The sequence below is a fragment of the Platalea leucorodia genome, assembly GCF_965183815.1.
Source record: "Platalea leucorodia genome assembly, contig: HAP1_HAP1_SCAFFOLD_102, whole genome shotgun sequence".
Classification (NCBI taxonomy): Eukaryota; Metazoa; Chordata; class Aves; order Pelecaniformes; family Threskiornithidae; genus Platalea; species Platalea leucorodia.
Genome location: NW_028121428.1, coordinates 29,381 through 45,735, shown reverse-complemented (window position 1 = coordinate 45,735; position 16,355 = coordinate 29,381). Strand labels below are relative to the sequence as shown.

At 52.5% G+C, this 16,355-nt stretch overlaps 1 protein-coding gene and 1 pseudogene across 2 annotated transcripts in view; one reads left to right on the top strand and one right to left on the bottom strand.

Moving 5' to 3' along the window:
- Positions 1-9,233, top strand: part of LOC309603484 (olfactory receptor 6B3-like) — a 229,030-nt pseudogene extending 219,797 nt beyond the window's left edge. The window contains exon 3 of the transcript in view: positions 8,475-9,233. The product of the transcript in view is annotated as an olfactory receptor 6B3-like (transcript). The remainder of the gene's footprint in view (positions 1-8,474) is intronic.
- LOC309603473 (olfactory receptor 6X1-like) lies at positions 5,377-6,324 on the bottom strand (the record flags this gene model as incomplete). The annotated part of the gene is made up of 1 exon (XM_082338314.1): positions 5,377-6,324. The coding sequence occupies one exon, from the start codon at positions 6,322-6,324 to the stop codon at positions 5,377-5,379; it is 948 nt and encodes a 315-aa protein (XP_082194440.1).
- Positions 9,234-16,355: the final 7,122 nt, after the last annotated feature.

Genomic DNA, 16,355 nt, shown 5'->3' with positions numbered 1-16,355 from the left:
GCTGTAGCTCTCACCTGCATTTTGTCAGGCTTGGCGACGTGACTACCTCCCGGGGGAGCTTGTTCCAATGCTCCGCTACCCTTTGGGTGAAGAACCTTTTCCTAATGTCCAACCTAAACCTCCCCTGGCATATCTTCCTTCTGTTCCCTCGGGTTCTATCATTGGTCGTCAGGGAGAAGAGATCAGTACCTGCCCCTCCTCCTTCCCTCGTGAGGAAGCTGTAGACCGTGATGAGGTCTCCCCTCAGTCTCCTCTTCTCCAGGCTGAACAGACCAAGTGACTTCAGCCGCTCCTCATATGGCTTCCCCTCTAAACCCTTTACCATCTTTGTGGCTCTCCTCTGGACACTCTCCAGTAGCTTTGTATTTTTTTTTGTACTGTGGCACCCAACACTGCACACAGTACTCAAGGTGAGGCCGCACCAGTGCAGAGTAGAGCGGGACAATCACCTCCCTCGCCCGGCTGGCCATACAGTGCTTGATGCACCCCAGGACACGGTTGGCCCTCCTGGCTGCCAAGGCACACTGTTGGCTCATGTTCAACTTGCCGTCGACCCAAACCCCCAGATCCCTCTCCGCGGGGCTGCTGTCCAGCCTCTCGTTCCCCAGTCTATATGTGCATCCAGGATTGCCATGTCCCAGGTGCAAAATCCAGCACTTGCCCTTGATAAATTTCATACAGTTGGTGCTTGCCCAGCTCTCTAATTTGTCCAGATCCCTCTGCAGGGCCTCTCTGCCCTCGAGAATGTCAACGGCTCCTCCCAATTTTGTGTCATTGGCAAACTTAGATAGTAGTCCTTCAAGTCCTGCATCCAAATAATTTATGAAGACATTAAAAAGCACTGGCCGCAACATGGATCCCTGGGGAACCCTGCTAGTGGCTGGTCACCAGCCCGATGTAACCCCATTTACTATAAACCTTTGAGCCCGACCCATCAGCCAATTGCTCACCCGTTGCATTAGGTGTTTATCCAGCTGTATGCTGGACATTTTGTCCAGGAGGGTACTGTGAGAGACAGTATCGAAGGCTTTACTGAAGTCCAAAAAGACGACATCAACTGGCTTCCCTTGGTAAGCTAGGTGGGTAACCTTGTCATAGAAGGAAATCAAGTTTGTCAAGCAGGGCTTTCTCCTCGTGAACCCATGCTGGCTGGGACCAATGACTGCGTTGTCTTTCAGGTGTTTTTCAATAACTCCCAGAAGAATTTTCTCCCTCATTTTGCCGGGCACAGAGGTGAGACTGACAGGCCTGTGGTTACCAGGGTCATCCCTGTTGCCCTTCTTGAAGACTGGGACAACATTTGCCAGCTTCCAGTCAACTGAGACCTCCCCAGATTCCCAAAAGCATTGATAAATCATTGAGAGAGGTCTCACTATGACATCAGCCAGCTCTTGAAGTACCCTCGGATGAATCCCGTCCGGCCCCATTGACTTATCCAGCTGGAGCAGCAAATCCCACACAAGTTCGGGGTTGGTTGGGAGTTTGTCGTTCTTGCAGTCATGGTTCTCTAGCCCAGAGAACACTTCATCGGTGTTGAAGACGGAGGCGAAGGAAGCATTAAACGTCTCTGCTTTGTCTATGTCCCTGTTTGTGAGGTGACCCTGCTCATCAAGTAATGGGCCAATGTTATTTCCTGCCTGCCTTTTGCTATTTAGATATTTAAAAAAGCCCTTTTTATTGTCCTTGAGCTTTGAGTTTTGAGCTTTGGTACTTTACCTTTAAGTACTGAAAGGCTGCAAGACCATCACTTTTCCTTACATCAGACTTCTCCACTGAAGTCTGCAACTGGATGTTACAGCTCCATTGTGCCATCTCCCACCTCATCTCCTTAGACAACTGGCTGCACACAGGCACAGAAGGATTTTTCCTATTTGCAAGCAAAGAAAAGTAAAGCATGATAAAGTTTCAGAAACAATACAATACACTCCTCAAGCATAAGCTACTTACAAGCTACCTGTAATGAGGTTGCCTTTCTACAAGGGATAATCTTATGAGAAATGTTCTACATAGATAGCTACAGAAAGGTAGAGATAAACATAACAGAAGAGTTTGCTACAACGGCAATTGTCCTACTGAAAGACATGAAAGCTTTAACTCCCTGAAACTCAAAGCAGCAGCATACGTGAGAGGTATCTGAATGAACAAAGAGTAAGGGGAGGAGAAAACTGGAGAAGAATGGAAAGGGCCTTTGTCTAGACAGTCTACTGGTAAGATGACTTTATTGTATCAGGAAATTGTAAATAAGATGACTTATTTACTGTATCAGGACAGGTGAAAATACACGAACAATTAGAGAAATTAAATACAGCATATAACAGGCAGAATAGTGGTAATGAAGTTACAGGGGAAGACTGATATTTCTGTGGAATATCCCTTTTGAAAGGTCATGGGATTGGTAGAGGTCTCTTGTGAGCGAGGACAAAGCAATGCTGCACCCATCTCTGAAAGAAGGCAAAGGAGCAACCCAGGGAACCCCAGGCTGTACAAGCTCACTTTGGTGAGGAGTAAGCCATCAATATCTCTTGGGTGGTATTTCTGGGATCTTTAAAGAGAAGAATGTGTCCAAAAGCAGTCAGCACGGACTTTCAAAGGGTAAAGCATGCCTCACCAGGCTGACTGCCTTCATGAGGAAGTAACTGCATTTGTGCATGAGGGGACAAGAGTGGATGTTGGTCACCTCAACTTCAGCAAGATTTGTGACGTGTTCTCCCTCACTATTCTTGTACCCAGGTTAGGACATTACGTTCTGGAAGGGCAGACAAACAGATGGGTGAAACACCAGTTGGATGATCGGGCTGAGAAAGCAGTGGTGAAGGGGTCATACCTTACCTGAAGGCCAGTGGGACATACTGGGGCATCGTGGGGCAGCACAGGGAACACTCCTGGGCCCTGTGCAGTCTAACAGCTGTATCCATGACCCAGAGGAGGCAACTCTCACCATGTTCAGCAAGAACAAATGCCGGATTCTGCACCTTGGATGAAATAATGCTGGGCACAAGTATAGACTGGGAGAGGAGTGGCTGGAGAGCAGCCCTGCAGAGAGGGATCTGGGGGTGCTGGCTGGCAGGGGGCTCAACAGGAGTCAGCAGTGTGCCCTGGCAGCCAAGAGGGCAAACCGCACCCTGGGGTGTAATATAACGAGGTGCTGAAAAGAGAGGATGTTGTGGTTTAACTCCAGTCGGCAACTAAGCACCACCCAGCCGCTTGCTCACCCTCCCTCCCACAGTGGGATGGGGGAGAGAATCAGAAAAAGAAAGTAAAACCCATGGGTTGAGGTAAAGACAGTTTAATATGACCGCAGAGGAAGGGGAAATAATAATAATAATAATAATAATAATAATAATAATAATAATAATAATAATAATAATAACAACAACAACAACAACAACAATAATAATGGTAGTAGTAGTAATAATAATAATAATAACAACAACAACAACAACAGCAATAATAGTAGTAGTAGTAGTAATAATAATAATAATAATAATTAAAAAAGAATATACAAAACAAGTGATGCACAATCATCACCTGCTGACCAATGCCCAGCCCGTCCCTGAGCAGCGATTCCTACCCCTGGCCAACTCCCTCCAGTTTCTATACTGAGCATGACATCATATGGTATGGAATAGCCCTTTGGCCAGTCTGGGTCATCTGTCTTGGCTGTGCTCCCTCCCGGATTCTTGTGCACCTGGCAGAGCATGGGAAGCTGAAAAGAACTTGACTAGTGGAAGCACTACTTAGCAACAAGTAAAACATCAGTGTTTTATCAACATTGTTCTCATCTTAAATCCAAAACACCGAACTATACCAGCTACTAGGAAGAAAATTAATTCTATCCCAGCTGAAACCAGGACAGGGGATTATCCCGCTGTATTTAGCAGTGGTGCAGACTCACTTGGAGTACTGTGTGCAGTTCTGGGCCCCACAACTGAAGAGGGATGTAAGGTACTTGAATGTGTCCAGAGGAGGGCACCAAAGCTGGTGAAAGGGCTGGAAGAAATGTCCTCCGAGGAGCTGCTGAGGACACTGGGCTTGTCTAGTTTGGAGAAAGGGAGGCGGAGGGGTGCCCTCATTGCCCTCTACAGCTTCCTGAGGAGGGGAAGTGGAGCGGGAGGTGTTGATTGCTTCTCCCTGGGATCCAGCGACAGGAAGCGGGGAAATGGTTCAAAGCTGTACCAGGGGAGGTTTAGACAGGACATTAGGAAGCATTGCTTTACCAAGAGGGTGATCAAACACTGGAACAGACTTCCTAGAGAAGTGGTTGATGCCCCATGCGTGTCAGTGTTTAAGAGGCATTTGGACAATGCCCTTAATAACATGATTTATCTTTTGGTCAGACCTGAAGTGGCCAGGTATTGGACAAAGCGATCATTGTAGGTCCCTTCCAAATGGACTATTCTATTCTCTTCTATTCTATTCTATATATGTACCTGTACAGGGTGGATCCCTCCAGCAGCTGGGCTCAGACGCTCAGTCTCCTCAGTAGCTGCCCCCGATACCAGCCTCCCCAGGTGCACGCACCTGGACATATGAGTCCCCTGAGGCTCCAACCCCATTCCAGATGCTGCTACAGACCACCCCACTCACACACACACGCACGCACGCACGCACGCACACACACAAACTCTTAAGTCCAGTCACTCTGGTCTCTCAGTTGCTGGCACTAATGACATACGGGCTGTCTGACCCCCTGGTCCTTCTCCAGTTGCTGCACTCACCCCCCTGTGCTCACATGTTCACGCAGAAGAGAGATTCCCCCCCACAGGAATGAGCCAGAAATTAAGTTTAATGAGAAGACAGGACAGACTGCACTGGTCGGGGTCCTCCCCTACACTTCCCGTAATAAGTCCTGTGCAATCCAAAAATGCTCTTCCCCTGCATCCCATAATGTGTCCTACGCCCCTAGGCGACAATTCCCTTAGTCCAAATGGTGATCCAGAGAGCTGCTCGCAGTGACTCCTCTTGGTGGGTTTCACACCTGGACAACGGGGCTGACGGCTCTCCCAGGGCAGCCCTGGAAGGAGCTGGGACAAGATGTTCCTTCCTCAGGAGCCTGTCCTTTGGGTTCCCACCTGCCACGGTGCCTCTGTGCTCTTCTCGCTTTGTGGAGATGGGCTCTTGATGAGCTGGTGGCTCTCCCGTGATGGCTCTGGGAGCAGCTGGGGCAGGGTGTTGACTGAGTTACTCCTCCTGCCATCGGTAGTGCCTTCTTTGTGTGTGCAGATGAGCTTCTTCTCACTTAACCTAACACAACCCAACAAGAACACGCATCTCCTGAGGCATCGGTATTTGCAGGTTACATACCTATGCACTGGTATTATTTAGCATATTTAACATAGCAGCTCATTGGAATTGCTGTCCAGAAATGCATCAGGATTAGGGGAAAAGCTGTGTTGTTGCACCGGCAATGGCTTTGTTCGGGGCCAGTATCACAGTCTTGTTTCTAAGACTGTAGATGAATGGATTTAAGACTGGGTACAGGACAGTGTTCAGCAAAGCCACAATTCTGTTTGTCTCAAGGGAAACACCTCTGGAAGGATGCACATAGAGAGCAATGCGGCTCCCGTATACAATGGCCAAGGTGGTGAGGTGGGAAGAACATGTAGTAAAAGCTTTTTTCCTCCCAGCAGCTGCTGGCAGGTGTAGAATACAGAAAAGGATGCCCATGTAAAATGCCAGAGTTAAACATAAGGAACCCAGTATGACAACTGAGGATAAAACAGAGTCTGTTTTCCAAAGCAGGCTGGTGTCAGAGCAGGACAATGTGAACAAGGGGGAGTTGTCACAAAAAAAATGGTAGATCTTGTTTGAGCCACAGAAAGTCAGCTTGTAGAGGAGGACCAGATGGTAACTCAAGACTGTGATGCCAATGATCCAAGCAGCAACAACCAGGTGGATGCAGAGCTGAGTCTTCATGATGGCAACATAACGCAAAGGCTGGCAGATGGCAACGTAGCGGTCAAAGGACATGACAACAAGTAGAACAAACTCTATACAGCCCAGGGCAAAATAGAAACAGGACTGGGCAAAGCAGCTGCTTAGTGAGATCGTTCTCCTACCAGAACTCAGGATCACAAACAATTTGACGCTTGTGGAGGATGTGAACCAGATTTCCAGGAAGGCCAGATTGCTGATGAAAAAGTACATGGGGGTTTGCAGGCGGTGATCCACACACAAGAGGAAAATGATGGTTGCGTTCCCCATCACTGTTGTCAGGTATATGAGCAGAAGGAGCAGAGAGAGAAATAGCTGTAGTCTTTGATCAAGCCCTGAGAAACCCTCTAGGATGAACTCGGTAACTGCAGTGTCATTTTCTGCTCCCATGCTGAATTTCAGTTCACCCTGCCGAGACAGGAAGATGGCAAAACCCAAGTGTGATCTTTTCACAGTCTGGACGAAAGGAATCCTTCCTTCTCTGCTTCTTTCCTTTCTTGCGGTCTTGCTCCTATATAGCACAGAGAGAGAGAGAGACCTTCAAGCCTTTCTCACGCCCTGATTTTTCTGTTTTACATTTCAGTTCAAGTCCTCAGAGAATTTGTTGTCGTCTTTCTACCTTTCTCAAACTCTCCCAAAGGATTCTTTCTCCAGAACAGAAGATTTTAAAGAGGCTGCGAGCTATTTCACCCCATTCCTGGCAAATTCCACAGTCACTCAGACCTATTGCAAACATCTGTCACACCTATGTGCCAAACTCATCTCTTCTGTTGTACAAATGCTAAACCATCAAATAAATGAAATCAAATAAAATCAAATATATATGTTGAAAGCTATTCTTTCTGCTTTTCAGAGGTACTTGCCTTTTTGCGCTAGGAATCCCTGAGAGTCTCTTGTTTTCAAAATAAGTAATATCCAGTATCTCTTTTGTAATCCCCTGCTTCCTTCCACACCTTCTTGCTCTCTGTTTCTTCAGGAGAGGGGGAGGGGGTGGAATAGGGACTAAGTATAACTTGTCTTCTTTCGTACTCTAAATAATGACTGAAAGGTACGATGACTCCACACGGTCTGTCACACAATCTCATCTGACATCCGTCTGCACCGAAACACGGTTGCTTCCAAACAGTTACTCATTGCTATTGCCATCAAATATCCTTACCTAAATGCAGAGCAAGAGACGAGTGTCTGGAAGAGATTTGTAACCTTTCTTTTGCATGCCAGTTATAGGCTGGGAGGAACGAGCCTCTAGCGTTTTCTCTTGTTTCCATTGACTCTAGAGGGAGCCTGGGGAAAACCAGTTCTCACAGGCACCTGCAGCCAAGTAGATGAAACTCGCTATTCAAGTCTCAAATCACTGATTTATTAAGGGTTTGTTGTTTGTTTGGGTTTTTTTAATCAAAATAGACATCTAACAGAAGGAAGCACAAGAAAACTATATGCAATAAAGACTGACGTTTTTCCCTTCATCTTTGTATTTGTTTTTAGACATGGAAAGGAGCAGAGCAGATGACTCCAAAAGAAGGATGATTCCAAGTGCAAGGGGAGGAGAGGGAGAGGAAGAGATGGTGGGTTTGAAGCAGTGAAACAGATCTTCAAACAAAGCAGCTTCTCTTCAGGCCCCGCATTGTCAAGCATGCAGCCAGCATATGCCATAGTGAGTGAAGAAAGATAGGGTATGCAGGTGAAGGGTATCCAGGTGAAGAAGGCCTTAGTGTGGCTTTGCACAGAGGTTATCCTCAGGACAGTGCATATAATGTAGGCATAAACCACAGTAGTCAGTGTGAAGGAGCTCAGCAACACAGCGGAGAAGAGAGCAATGCTCATGTTTCATAGTAGCTGGTGCCCACGCGGGCTGCTCTCAGCAAAGGGATGATGCCGCAGAAGCAGCAGTCTCTACAGTGGGCACAGAGGGTCTAATGGCATACAGGATAGTGGGGCTGAGCGTGGAGAGAGATGCCATTCCCCAGCAGCTAAAGATGAGCATGGGGCACAGCCAGGAGTTGGTAAGGACAGAGTCGTGTGAGGGGCTGCAAATGGCCCTGCAGCAGTCGAAACACATCACAACACATAGGTTAAACTCAGCTGTGCTGACGGAGAAGAAGGGACTTGTAAGCAGCTTCAGAGATATCTTGATCTCCAGCATGAGACTGACAAACATGTTAGGGGGAATGACCAGAGTGAACCAAATATCCAAGAAGGACAAGGTGCTGTGGAAGGGATGCCTGGGGGTGTGGCACTAGTGGTGGAGCCAAAGGATGGCAATGGTGACTGCATTCCCCATGACAGCGAGCAGAGAAATCACCAGCAGCAGTGTGAAAAGGAGGGTTTTCAACTCGTAAAGGACTGAAAAGGCCTTCAGGAAAAATATTCTTGCTCTGGTATGGTTGTGAGAATCCATTTTGGTACCCGGTCAGCTGAATGTGTGGCAAGGGTAACTAATATCGTGCTTGGTGAAATTTGTCTTGTTACCTTTGTCAACCTTCCTTTCCCTTTTCTTAGTTTTCCTCGTCCTTCTTTCGTGGGCCTCAGATCAGATGCATAATTTCTCCAGCATGGCAATCTGCTATACCTCCACTATCCTGCCCAGGCTGCTGGCCAGCTTCCTAACCAGGGACAGAACCGTTTCTGCTCAAGGCTGCATGACACAATTCTTTTTCTTTGCCTGTTGTGCAGGTACCGAGTGTCATCTGCTGGCCACCATGTCCTAGGATCGGTACTTGGCCATATGCCACCCCCTGCTCTATGCCAGCCTCATGCAGCAGAAGCTCTGTCTCCAGCTGGCGGCTGGGTCTTGGCTAGCAGGATTACTAATATCTACCAGAGTCACTGGGCTACTTTCCAAGTTACACTTCTGTGGTCCCAATGCAATTGATCACTTCTTCTGTGACTTTGCCCCATTGCTGGAGCTCGCCTGCAGTGACACCACGGTGCTTAGACTGGTTACTTTCATCATCTGCTTTCTGGATGTGGTCTTCCCATTTGTGTTCACCTTGGTATCCTATATCTGCATCATAGCTGCGATCCTGAGGATCCCAGCCACCACGGGGAGGCAGAAGGCCTTCTCCACCTGCTCCTCTCACCTCAGCATGGTCACTGTTTTCTATGGTACCCTCATTGTTGTCTGTATGATACCCAGAACAGCCTCACTGAGGCAGCTCAATACAGTGCCATCCTTTTTCTACACCATCCTCACGCCCATGGCCAATCCACTCCTCTACAGCCTGCGGAACAGGCAAGTCAAGGGGGCTCTTGGAAATGCCCTCAGAAAGACTGTGGCCTGCATCGAGAGCTCCTACTAGTTGTGATCCACCAAGAATAAACAGGTTGTGGTTGTGTCAAGTGTGGACAACTCAGAAGTGCATATTTTGTGTACCAGGTATATCTTTAGAAGTGCAGAATCTGGGGACTGTTTGGGGAATGAGAAGCGGGAAAAGAGAACTTGTGTCTTAAGGAAATACAGGTCTGGTGCTGAAGAGTGTAAAAAACTTCCCTGGCTTGCTTCTTTCTTTAAAGTAAGCACAATTGTGGTCCTGCAAGTGGGAGCTGTTGAAATGCCACACCTGCCCAGGAGTGGCAGAAAACTTACTCTAAACAAGCTGTTTTCTCTTCCATTACCCAGTCAAGCTGAGGGTGGGGTTCCTGCGTGTCTGGGATTCCTCAGGACATCTTCATATTGACAGTGAGAAGGGGGAAGTTGAATCAAGCCCTTCCACTGGACATGTCTAAATCTGAGTAGATGAATCCCATCCCTCCTGTTCTCTGCGCTGTCTAGCAGAGGAGAACTGTGAAAGCTAGTCTGATAGGGCCAGCCCCTCTGGAAAAAAAAAAAAAAAAAAGTAGATCCTTCTTCAGAAGAAGGGTACCTGAGCCGGGTCTCAGCTTCCCAAATTTTTTAACACAGAAATCATTACTTCCCACTTCTTTCCTTCTCCTAATCTGACCCCCCCTCCAGGCCCCCTCCCCCATTGAAATTACTGATTTGTTTCCCACTGGCTGACTTAGATATTGCAACCTGAGTCCTCCTGTTTTCTTCTTTCTTGCAAAAGAGAGCAAGGTCATGCTCACGGGGCATGATTGAGAACATCCACCCCAAGCAGTGGGCTTTCCCCATTTCCTAGGCTGAGGCATGCGCACAAGATGGAAACGTCTCCATCGTCCCTGATTTGCGCAAGGGCCTTCAGCCCTGACATACTCCCACAACACACTTATTCCTCCTCCACCCACAGACATAAATCCCTTCCCACTTCCAGGCTCAAATCATGGTTGCAAGAATTTGATGCACTTGAAGAACTGAGAAGTGAGAGTGAGTGAAGAAGTGAGAAGATGCATTGAGCTTCTTGGATCTTCTTGGTGCTTATGACAATGTTCCTGGCTCCCTCCAGATTTGATGGACTTCCTGTCTATAACAAGGGCTTTCTGACAAGCTTTTATGAAATGTTTGGTTTTCTGTCATTCCTGTGTGTGGAAAGAGTAGCCACAGAAAAGGAAGAAATATCCACCAAAACGGATGCTGAGTGAAGTGCCAGTAAGAACCAGGTGAGGCACCCCCCTGGCTGTGGCTTCCTGGCAAGAAGTCTGTCCTGAGAAGGGGATCCAGCCTCTGCCACTCTGGAGTGGGGAATCAGCAGCATCCATGCCACCTGGCAGAGACTGTCTGTCCAAGCACATTTACTGTCTTGTCAGCTTTGAGCGTGAGCTTGAAAATGCTTGGCTGCAAGGGTAGTGCCTGCGGGATTATCAGTGCTCCAAAAGAGCACTCCTTCCAGGTCTTTCTTGAGCAAGAACGGGAGAGTCATTACTGAGGATGGGCTTTGGGGCCATGTGGGCAAAGCAGAACAGATGAGCAGCCCATCCCCTTAACTCCACTCAACCACTCCAGAAGGTCACAGTGACTGTGCTCTGGTTTTGATTCCCCTAAACCCTCTCTGCTAGGCAGGGGCTCAGCAGGGAAAAATCTATGGCACTGGGCAACACAAGTACCCCAGCTGTACCACCCTGAGGACACCATCCCTGCGTGTGGTCCAACCATCAACCTCTGGGTTAAGAGCTGAGCACGCTCACCCACCCTGCCACAGGCACCCCAGCCAGGGCTGTCCCCGGACACGGCTTCGCTGTCAGGACAGACATCAGTGCTGAAGGAATGGGAAGGTCCCTGAGCCCAGCCCCCTTCCCCAGCCCCATGGAGATGGAAGCCTGATGTTCACCTCACCTGCAGGGCTGCTGGGGAACAGAGGGGTGCATGGGGAGGCCTGGTGCCTGAAGGAGGGGGTATAAGATTTCTGCCTCCATGTGCCCTCCATGGCATGCCCTGGGATGCCATCGGAGGCTGGGGGCACATCAGTCCAGGGAGGGTATTTCCCTCACCCTGTTGCACATCTGCTGCTGCAGAGTTGGGGACAGATGTGGCATAGACGGCTGTTGCTCTGGGTGGCAGAGGAGGCTCCTCTCCATTGACTCATCCCGGAGTGGGCCAGAGTGTGGGAGCAGCACCTGCAGCAAGAGCCTCCTTCTTCCCCGTTGCCCTGCAGAGACCTTGAAGGGCAGCGCTCTGCAGTGCAGCCCTGTGCCAGGATCAGGCCCCAACTTCCCCCATCTCAGAAGGATTCAAGTGCTGTTTTCTGCAGAGGGTCCCTGGGCACCCAGGGGAATACAGGACTTGTCATGGGCACATCACAGGAGGAGAGTGCCTCTCCTGCTGGCAGGTGTCAAGGGGATGTAGCTCAGTGGCAGAGCACCTGCTTCGCATGTGGGAGGTCCTGGGTTCAATCCCCAGCATCTCCAGGGGTACTTTTGCCCTGACTCCCCAGCCTCAGGCAGGTGCAGGCTGGATCTCGGGCACTGGTCCTCTCCAGGCCCTGTGGGTCCGCCCTGCCCACCCAGGGCTTGCCTGTGAGGTGAGGAGGGCTGTGGGAGGGCTGTGTGCGCTGCCTCTGCTGAGCCCCCTCTTGGAGGAGAAGCAGGCAGCTGTGCTGGACCTGAGCTCAGGTCACTGCCCTGCACCACAGACCCACCCCACCGCCCAGGGACAATGCCTGGCAGCAGAGTGTGGGGGGACCTCAGGGAGGGGAGAGGTGTCAGCAGCACACTAGGAATCATTTCTGGCTGCACTGAGAGATGTGGTGTGAGGGTGCTGGTCCAGCCAGGGCCACACTGCCCTGGTGGCTTTCCAGGGATAAGGGTCTGACATTGTCCTGTCTCCAGCTGGAGATCCCATACCACATGGGCAGCACTCCTCTGTGCCTGCAGGGAGGGCTGTCTGAGTTGGACGAGCCTGGGCAGGGCTGTGGGACTCCCAGCTTTGACATTTCTTATCCTGACCCTGTCTCCAAGTCCTTCTGCTTCCACCATCACCACTGGCTTAAGCAGAGCCTCAGCTCAGGGCATGTGGAGCTCCTGAGGTCAGACACAGCCCACAGACACGGGGCTGGTGCCCACCTCTTGTTCCTGGGGTGTTTGGTGTCTCTGTCGATGTTGCGCTGGTGGGATCAGGGAGGCACAGGCCTGTCCACAGCTGTGCACAGGTGGGAAGGGCCAGATGGTGCCTTGGCTGGTCCCGCAGCTAAAACACCCGCAACCAAAACAGAATGTGAGACACGGCCTTTCACTGCAGGGTGCTCAGCCCCGGGAACAGTGAGCCCAAACTTAGAGAAATAAGGCTGCTCTCCCAGGGGCTTTCCACAGCCGTGCTCTGCCCAGTGTGGGGCAGCAGTGCTGAGAGTCGGGGGTCTGACTGTGACCCCCCTCAGGTAGGTCCTCAGGAGCTGCAGGAGCAAGCACAGATCTGGGGCACAGTGACAATCCTGCTTTGCTGCATAGAATGGACCCAGCCCACAGGGCCAGACTGTTCACGTCCAAGAATGCCAGGGCTGGAGCTTATCCCAGTGGGAGTTTTCCAGGGGATGGAGGCTGTGCTTGCAATGCCCATGTTATGTCACCCATTACCGTGGGAGTCTCGCCCTGGGAACGCTGCTCTCCCATGGGGGCTGCCAGCAGGAAGGCTCCAGAGTATGGAGCAGAGGGATGTGTGAGCCTGGGCTTCCTCCAGATCCCTCCAGGGTCCCCCCAGGGGTGGAGGAGCTCCCAGCAGGGAATGGGGCAATGCGGAAGTGGGAGAGGATGCTGGCGAGAGCCGCCCCCTGCCCTCTTCTCCTCTAGGGCCAGACCCTGCTGTTGGCAGCAGTACTGAGCTGCAGCAACTCCCCACAGGGAGCCAGCACACCTTCCAGCCTGCAGCAGAGGAGCCTTTCAGGGAAGAGCTGGAGGGGTGTGGAGACCCACCAGTGGGAGCAGGGAAGGCAGTCTAGGCTCCAGGTCCTGCCCAAGTGTGAAACCTTCTCCCCGCCTGTCTCCTGTGTAAGAGGTTTTTCTGCCCATGGGCGCAGGGGCTGGTGAAAGCCCCAGCCAAGGGAGAGGGACCCGGGCTCAGCTCCCAGCAGCACCTGTTTTAGGGGAGGGACACAAAATCTCCTCTGCCATGGAAACATGCCCACATGAGCATCCTCCTGGATGGGCCCTTCTCCAGGCCAGGGGCTAGACCACGGCTTTTGGCTGCAGCACACATCTCATGGGGATCCTTTCTCCATCCCCCGGCCCTCCAACAGCGCTGAGGGAAAGATGCCCCCATCCCCCCTGTACCTGCACACAAGTACTGCCCCGACACAAACCAAAACTGACACCCCTGGCGAGGCAGCAGGAGGGCAGGGGTGGGGGCTGGAGGGGAGCAGGAGGAGGGGGTCCCAGGGCTGCCGTGGGGCCTTACAGCCCCTGCTCAGGAAGAAGGCAGCTCTGTGGCTGTGACAAGAGTGCTCGGGGGTCTGTGAGGGCCCAAGAGAGCAGGAACAGCCCATGGAGACTGGGGTCCTGGCAGAGCATGAGGAGAGGGAATTCCAGCCCCTCGTGTCCCAGAAAGTGGCTCTGCACCCTGTGCTGGGGCAGTGTGGAGCACAGCTGCCTCCTAACCTTTGTGGGAGGTAAGCCATGGGCCATGATCCCTGTTGGGGCTGGCTGGGGTGTTCAGGGCACTGTGGCCACCTTAGGGCTCACTTCTGTGGGGCAACAACCCAGGGCTTACCCTGACATGGCAGCTCTGTCATGGCCTCTGCACTGTGGGGCCAGTGTGGCCCAGGCAGGGCCTGGGGGAAAGAGCAGCTGGAAACCCCAGGGTGAGGAAATGGGTGCTCCTGCTGGGGTGCATCACGGCACCTATCAGAGAGCCATTTTGACTAGAAACTGCCTGTGGCCAGCAGGATGGAAATGGCTCTGTCAGCAGGATCATTCCCCAGGCACCAGGGGCTCTTGCAGCCCCACAGCCTGACCACGAGCCTGCTGTCCCTGAGACGTGCCCCTTCCCTACCACTGTGTCTTTGTTCTCTGCTCCCCCTGATCAGCCTCAGGGAGATGACCCGACACCTGGGCAGGCAAGCAGCAGCTCTGGGTCAAAGCCCCCAGAGACTTTTAATAAGAACCAATATGGATGCACAGTGTGAAAATGGGAATAAAAATAGAGGAAACTCCCAGCCATTTCTGCTGCCCGTGGTAAAGGGAGACGGTTCCCTGGTGCTCACAGCTCTCCCAGCTGCACAGGCCTCTCCTCCCTCCTGCCTGCACCCAGCTGCACAGCAGGGATGGGCTCTCCTGGCCTGGGGCTCAGGGACTGTTGGGCAACAAGCTCCGCTGTCACAGCCTTTGTGTCCTCACGGGGATGTGCCAGAGACACCTCTTCAGCATCATCATAGCCCATGCTCCCCAGGGACACGGACGAGGTGTCTCCTTCAGCTCCAGGGACCCCAGCACTTCTCCGGAAGTGCAGGCTGCCCCCTGCAAACAGCAAGACAGGGCATTGCAGTTTGCCCCATGGGGTCTGTACATCACCTTCCTCCCCACTCCTCACCATATTCAGCTCCTTCTCCCACCCCCAGTCCCTCCAAAGACAACTCCTGGGTTAGGTTCCCCTTTCCCAGGAGCTTTGGGTGTCAGTACGGTAGTGACTTGGGTGGCACCAGGGATGGCACCCCAGGAACCGGCAGCGCTATCTTTCCCTCTCACCTCCGAGTGCATCCCTGGGCCCTGCTCCCTCCGCTGGTGCCCTGGGCATTTCCCAAGCTCCCTGCCTGGGGGCAGCATCATCCCCAGGGTCAGAAACCTCCCTGGCATCATCATAACCATCCACTGGGTCACCTCCAGGCAGGACAAGAACATCTGAAAGGAGAGGGGAGCTGGTGACAGTGAGAAGACACGTCCTGCAGAGCAGAGGATGGGAGGATGCGCAGGGACACAGGGCTGACACACTGGTGGTGGCAGCACCACAGGAGACCCCCAACTCCTCCCCATCTCTGATGGTGACACCTCTAGTCCACCACATGGCTGCAGGGAGATCAGCCCCTTCCTGCCTCCGTTACCTGGTGCTGATCCCACACCATCCTCCTCCTCGCTGTCCGCAGGGGAGGGCTGCAGCTGGGTCAGGGACTCCTCTGAATAGGAGCCTGGAGAGATGCACAGCGGGTGTTAGGGAGTGAGCCCCACGGACCTGTCTCCTGGTCAGCGCTGCTGGGGAAAGGGGACCCACAGAGCTGGGGCTGCATGGGGAGGAGGGCTGGGAATCACCCTGCTCCCCCGGGACAAACACTGTCTCAAAGGTGCTCCCAGAGCTGCCCTAGTGCAGCCCCTTCCCTCATTCCTCGGGTGTCACATGGGGTGCAGGGGCAGGAAGAGAGGGGCTGTCCAGCTGGGATGGGCCAAGCTGGCTGGGAGGAAGCTCCTCTCCCGGGCTCAGGACCTGGATGCTCTCCCCACAGACCACACGGCCCCAGCGCTGCAGGGACCATGGGCTGGGAGGCTTCAGGGGATCAGCCCTGTGTTGGGGCCAGGGGAAAGGATCCTGCAGATGGGCCTGCAGGGAGGACCCACACCCACCTGAGCGACCAAACCTTGCCTGCTTCTCCCACACCGGGCTGTAACCAATCTCCTCATACACGGCCTCAGGGAAGAGCTCCTGAGCCCTCCTGGAGCCTGGGGACAGAGGCAGGGCTGGCACAGGGACAGGCAGAGAGAGGGGCAATGGGACCCCACTGTGCTCCCCCAAACCTGTTCCTTTGGCCAGCCCAGGACTGGTCTGACAGCACAGCCCCATTGCACTGTCCAGGCACGGCCGCCACATCCCCAGTGAGGGCAACATTGCCGTGGAGATTATCTGGGGCAGCGTCACCCTCGCATCATCCTTTTGGAGACAGAGCTCATGCCCCTCTGGCCCCTGGGCCATTCTCTGCCTTGTCTGACCTTGGAGCAGCTCCCATGTTTCCTCGCCACCTGGAGCTGCCCCTTATCTGCCCCATGGGTCTATAGCAGGGCCCCTGCCCTGCCGGGGGATGGGCGAGGATGGGCACGGCTGGGCAGAGGGACAGCCTGGGGACCTGACACCATGG